Genomic DNA, 6514 nt, shown 5'->3' on the forward strand with positions numbered 1-6514 from the left:
ATTTGCCCCGAATCACGTGGAAATTAAATCTTTCTGTGTCCTCCCGTAATTGATTTGGGTCCCGAATCCCGAGTTGGGACAAAATTATCGGTTGGGTGGTCCAACAGCGACAGGACTCTTTCGGAGGGTTTGTTTTCGGACGATAATGGTCTCCAAGGTTGCGCGATTTGACCCGACCGTGACTCATAGATGTTTAGACAAATCTCTGAATGGTAACAAACGAAAATATCAAGTATATTTGTTTTATATGACTAACTTTTATAGTGTTTAATTTATGTTATGTTACAATCGGATAAAGATAGAAGAATTAATTTATTTAAAAGCATACCCTAGTATTCCTTCAAAGGAATACTTTTTTGCAGGGTAAGGCAGTATTGAAATAACTTGTGTTCATGTATACAAAATAAATAAAATAAAAATATTAAATTATATCTTATGAATAATGATAAAATTACTAATAACAAATAAAATGGTTTTTCATATACAGGGTATTCCATTTAAGAGGGATTCTTCTGTGTTGGATACCGACCTTGTATTTAAAATAGTGTATGTGTTTTTACTGTGCCTGTGTTTTTTTGTTAATGAATGTGCTACGCGACAGTCAGTCTGTATTTGTATGTGGTAGAGAAATATACGTCGTCTCGAAATCGACCGAGTTTTTCTTTTCCTAATATTAAAAGTGAAGTAAGGACATTACAAGTGGCGCAGTCAGTATTGGGAAAAAGTTTCGTTCCCCAAATGCGAGTTTCATATTAAACTCTGAGGAAACAAATTTTTCACGTGCGTTACCGTTGCCGATTTTTCAAAATGGCTACCGAAAATGTGGGCCACCTACGGGAATTCGATCCGTTAAACTGCGATTGGACTATCTACAAACGTAGACTTGAAAACTATTTTATTGCAAACAATATCACCGACAAAACATGGATGAGAGCCATAGTGTTGAATTTGTTAAGTGAAGATGCATACCAATTAGTGCATAGTTTGTCTTTGCCGGCGGAATCTGAGACTAAAAGTTATGATGAACTTATAAAACTAATTTCCGAACATTTTAAACCTACAACATCTGTGTTTGCAAGTAGATATAAATTCTACAGTGCAAGAAAAGCTGTTAACGAATCACCAAAGGAGTGGGCAGCTAAGCTCCGAAATTTAGCTCTCCATTGTGATTTTTCGCAAGATCAGTTAGAAATGGTGTTGCGTGATCAGTTTATCATTGCTTATGATAAAGGGAGTGTGCAGGACCGCTTGATGGAAGAAAAAAAGTCAGTAACTTTCCAACAAGTCATCGAACTAGCAGCAAGTAAATCTGCTCCTTTATCATTTGCGCACAACGTCAAAAGGGAACCGGAAGTTCTGCATATACGCAACTCACAAGGAGCTAAGAAGAAGACACAAATTTACAGAGGTGGTGGATCCAGCACGCTCATGGTCCAGGATCAGCGGCAGAGTGGGAGACCCAACTGTTCTCGAGGAGACGTCCTGCAGCAGGAGCGGTTTCAGCGAGGAGCCAACTCAGCGAGAACTTCTCAGTCCCCAAAGTGTAAGGTCTGCGGCAGGCGAAACCACCTTGAGGCACAATGTTCTTTTAGAGAATGTTTTTGTCACATTTGCAACGTTAAGGGTCATTTGGCCAATATGTGTAAACATAAAACAGGTAAAAATTCTAAAACGAATAACCTTGTGTCTTACATAAAACCCATTGATCATGAAAATGAAATGGAACCAGAACCAGAGTCAGAAAATTGTTTAGAAGTAGAAGAATTCTCATTATATAACATAAAAAGTAATAAGAATGTTGATCCACCAATATTGTTAAAAAATGTTGCTATTGAAAATCAAAATTATTCACTTGAATTGGACACAGGTTCTGGTCTATCAATTTTCCCTGAAGAATTTCACAGACAACATTTTTTTTATAAGGAACTTAACAAAACAAATACAAATTTTGGGTTATATAATGGAACCAAAATGGAACCACCATTAGGTTATATAACATGTAATGTTTCTTATAACAATGTTACTACTAATTTAGATATATATGTATTTCAAAATGTGTCCGGACCTCCACTATTAGGGCGTGATTTTTATTACAAATTTGGACTATCGGTAGTGAAATTAAATTATGTGAATGCACCTAATGATCTTAATATATTAATTAAAAAATATTCTGCAGTATTTTCCTCAGATTTAGGTAATTTCAATAAAGGTGTTATTTCTATAAAATTAAAAAATGAGAACGTAACCCCAAAATTTTTTAGAGCACGTCCTTTGCCATTTGCTATTAAAGAAAAGGTTGAAATTGAGCTGAGGCGATTAGAACAAATAGGTGTTATTGAACCGGTTTCTTACAGTCCATGGGGTACACCAATCGTGCCCGTGTTAAAAAAGGATGGCAGTGTCCGAATTTGCGGAGACTTTAAAATCACTTTAAACCCTTACATTGAAATCGATCAGTATCCTTTGCCTCGAATTGAGGAATTGTTTGGTAAACTCCAAGGGGGTGTTGAATTTTCCAAATTAGATTTATCCACTGCTTATCAGCAAATCTCTTTGGATGAAACTTCGAAAAATTTGGTAACCATTTCAACACATAAAGGCCTTTATCGATATACAAGAGTTCCATATGGTATAGCTAGTATTCCAGCCAAATTTCAGAAAATTATGGAATCTTTATTTCAAAGTGTAGAGGGGGTAGTAGTTTTTTTGGACGATGTTTTAGTAACCGGAAAAACTAAAAGGGAACATTTGGAACGGCTAGAAAAGGTTTTTAAAATATTACATAATGTAGGATTTAAAATTGCTTTTAAAAAATGTAGTTTTTTCCAACGTAAAATTTCTTACTTGGGATTTGATATAAGCGAAGAAGGTTTACATACATCTAAAGACAAAATTATTGCAATTCAAAATGCACCCATACCAGGAAATATTACACAATTAAAATCATTCTTAGGATTAGTTCAATATTATGGAAAATTTGTTCCAAATTTAGCAATGGTATTATATCCACTGTACAATTTATTAAAAACAAATGTTAGTTGGAACTGGTCATCTGAATGTAATGATTCATTTAATCAGGTTAAAAAAATATTAACATCTGCGGAAGTGCTCGCTCATTACGATCCAAGTCTAACAATTAAACTCACCACTGATGCTAGTGATTATGGTATAGGGGCAGTTATATCCCATGTTTATCCTGACAAATCCGAGAAACCCATAGCTTACGCATCGCGAACTTTATCTGATAGCGAGAGGAAATACAGTCAAATTGAAAAAGAAGGATTATCGATAATTTTCGGTTTATGCAAATTTAATCAATACTTACACGGTCGACATTTTATTTTAGTTACCGATCATAAACCATTAACAAACATATTTCATCCCGAAAAAGGCATTCCACAATTTACAGCAAATAGGCTACGCAGATGGGCAGTTATACTTTCTAACTATAACTATGAAATAAAATTTGTTAAATCTGAACATAATTATGCCGATTCTTTGTCGAGATTGCCCATAAAAAATGAAAACATAAATTGGGAAGATGTTGATGTAAATTACATGTATTATTTTTCGCAAAATAAAAATTTACCTATTAATTTTGAAGACGTTCAAGATGCAACAAAAAATGATAGCGTTCTTGCCATTATAAAAAAATTTATATATACGGGTTGGCCTAAAAAAGTAAGTGATGATTTGAAACCTTATTTTAAATTAAAAGACGAGTTAAGCATAGATTCTGAATGTATCATATGGAACAACCGTCTTGTTATTCCAGAAATATTACGTAATCAAATTTTAGCAGACTTGCATAAATCTCATTTAGGAGTTGTTAAGATGAAAAGTTTGGCCAGGTCATATGTCTGGTGGCCAGGACTTAATAAAGATATCGAAAATATTTGCCGCGTTTGTGAAAATTGTTTGTTATATAAGCCAAACCCAAATCATTCAATTTTAAATAATTGGCCATTTCCAGAGGAGATTTGGTACCGTATACATTTAGATTTTATGGGCCCAATCTTCAATAAACAATTTTTAATAATAATAGATGCGCATTCCAAATGGTTGGAAGTTTTTGCTATGAACAACATAACTTCAAAAGCTACCATTGAGATTTTAAGATCAGTTTTTGCACGATTTGGTCTACCAAAAGAGATTGTAACAGATAACGCTATGACCTTTTGTTCTAATGAGTTTCAAGTTTTTCTACAATCAAATCAAATAATTCATGTTACGTCACCACCATTTCATCCCTCTTCGAATGGTGCTGCTGAAAACGCGGTCAAAACGGTCAAAAGTGCTCTAAAAAAGTCTTTGGGTACACAGCAAAATGTTAATATAAATCAAGTGTTGCATAACTTTCTTTTTGATTATCGTAATGTGCCACACATTACTACAGGCGTAAGTCCAGCAGATGTAATTTTTAAAAGGAAGTTACGTACTAGATTTGATAACATAATGCCCTCCAACATAAATTTGAGAAAACCTATTTCAGAAATAAATAAAAATCGCGTGCTAATTAAACAGGCAAAACAAAAAGAGTATTACGGAGGTCGACGGTTCTTAGTTTTTACAGTGGGGGAAAAAGTGACTGTAAAAGACTATCGAGAGGTAAATAAACCGAAGTGGATTAAAGCTATAATTAAACAGCGGATTGGCAAATCTACATACTTGGTTCAAATTCCGGAATTAGGCAATGTAATTTGGAAAAGACACTTGAATCAAATAAAAAAATTTTGTGTAAAGGAATCTAGCTTACCAAGTACTCTTGCTGGACCGGATATTCCTGAAAGGTTAAGTATCGTGGATTTGACCAACTCACCTGAAGGATCTAGACCTAAAAGAAATGTTAAACCAGTTGAACGTTTAATATACACTTGATGTAAATAATTTTTCTATTTTAGGATATTTTCTGTATATATTGTAAATAATGTGTTCTATGACAAAATTTTCACAAGGGAGAAGGGTGTTGGATACCGACCTTGTATGTAAAATGGTGTATGTGTTTTTACTGTGCCTGTGTTTTTTTGTTAATGAATGTGCTACGCGACAGTCAGTCTGTATTTGTATGTGGCAGAGAAATATACGTTGTCTCGAAATCGACCGAGTTTTTCTTTTCCTAATATTAAAAGTGAAGTAAGGACATTACATTCTGTAACTCTGTAACTGTAAAATTTACAAAGAAATGGTTTTAATAAAAGTTGTCTGGAATCATGTGGGCCGTGTAAAAAAATATTTTTAGCTTTACAGGGTGTTCCATTTCGCGCGGGCGCTACATAACTTTGTTATTTAAATGGAACACCCTGTATATTATTGCGTTTTTAAATTCCTTGGTTAATATTAATTAAATGTACATGGTGTTTAAAACTTACCGATTTTGAGATAATCAGTTGTTTTTGAATTTCATCTCTCTAAGTGAGGCTAGACAGAGCTAAACCGTAAGAGTCAGAAACCTGCAGTTTTCACAGTTCGTTTTAGCATAAATTACTCTATCTTGTCATCTGTGAGCAAAACGTGTACGTTATTCACACTCGGAAATACTGGGATCTACATTTAATAATCTTTTTTTTTTTTCAAATAGAATGATCCATATTAATTGTCATGGGTGAATGCAAAATTGAATGACCTTTCGACTGATATAAGGTTGTCCACACTTATCTCTAACAGTTTTCCAGAAAAAACTGGTTCTTTTCTAAAATCCGCAAAAGTAGCTATGTAACAGCGTCAAGAAGGCTTGCAATAGTATTAGTACAACGTCAATACATAGGATTTTACAAAAGCACAGTACAGCACAATATTTTAATAATTACACCAAGAGTTATTAAAAGTAGACTTTCAGCGGAGACTGGAGTTTTGTCAATGGGCACTTGAGATGTTAAATAAAGGTGATGATTTGTTTAAACGGGTCATGTACTCCGATGAGGTTACTTTTCATAAAAATGGTTGCGTTGATAGTCATAATTGGCATTATTATGACAAAGTAAATCCTCACCAATTCCGGACAACTCATAGCCAACGATGGTCTTTGAACATGTGAATTGAACCATTCTCTTTGACCAACTGGAGCAGTTTATTTAAACTTTTTAACAAACACTGTAGAAGATTTGTTAGGAGGCATTCCTTTAACTACACTTCGAAGAATGTGGATGGATTGGGCGCGGAGGACCAGTGAGTTGACCTTCAAGGTGTCCAGATATGCCAAGTTGCGACTTCTCTTTATGGAGATTTATAAAAAGCAAAGTTTACGTTACACCGCCAACTACCGCGGAAGATATGTGGCAGCGCATTACAGTAGCATTTCAAGAAACTACGTTGAACATCTTTTAAAAACCGAATTCGTTTGTGTATTAATCAAAATGGAGGACAGACACTTCGAGCAATTGATGTAAATATAAGTATTCTTCTCCCTCTTTGTGTTCCAATTTTCAGTTTGTTTCGTTTTGCGTTTTGTTTTAGTTGTTGTCAGTTACTTTTGTTTGTCAAATTACTTTTTAAACATGCCAGTAAATATTGACAC

At 34.3% G+C, this 6514-nt stretch overlaps 1 protein-coding gene across 1 annotated transcript; it reads left to right on the forward strand.

Moving 5' to 3' along the window:
* The first annotated feature begins 807 nt into the window (after positions 1-807).
* On the forward strand, positions 808-4878 carry LOC111691851. The gene is made up of 3 exons (XM_023455260.1): positions 808-1736; positions 2262-2577; positions 4744-4878. The coding sequence occupies exons 1-3, from the start codon at positions 808-810 to the stop codon at positions 4876-4878; spliced, it is 1380 nt and encodes a 459-aa protein (XP_023311028.1).
* Positions 4879-6514: the final 1636 nt, after the last annotated feature.

This window comes from Anoplophora glabripennis, unplaced genomic scaffold, assembly GCF_000390285.2.
Source record: "Anoplophora glabripennis isolate ALB-LARVAE unplaced genomic scaffold, Agla_2.0 scaffold609, whole genome shotgun sequence".
In the NCBI taxonomy this organism is placed as follows: Eukaryota; Metazoa; Arthropoda; class Insecta; order Coleoptera; family Cerambycidae; genus Anoplophora; species Anoplophora glabripennis.

Excerpts from the sequence above, each read along its gene's own strand:
- LOC111691851 (XM_023455260.1), top strand. The coding sequence starts at position 808 with ATGGCTACCGAAAATGTGGGCCACCTACGGGAATTCGATCCGTTAAAC. Across the intron at positions 1,737-2,261 it reads GAAATGGAACCAGAACCAGA|AGCACGTCCTTTGCCATTTG; the intron begins GTCAGAAAATTG and ends AAAATTTTTTAG. Across the intron at positions 2,578-4,743 it reads ATGAAACTTCGAAAAATTTG|GAATCTAGCTTACCAAGTAC; the intron begins GTAACCATTTCA and ends TTTTGTGTAAAG.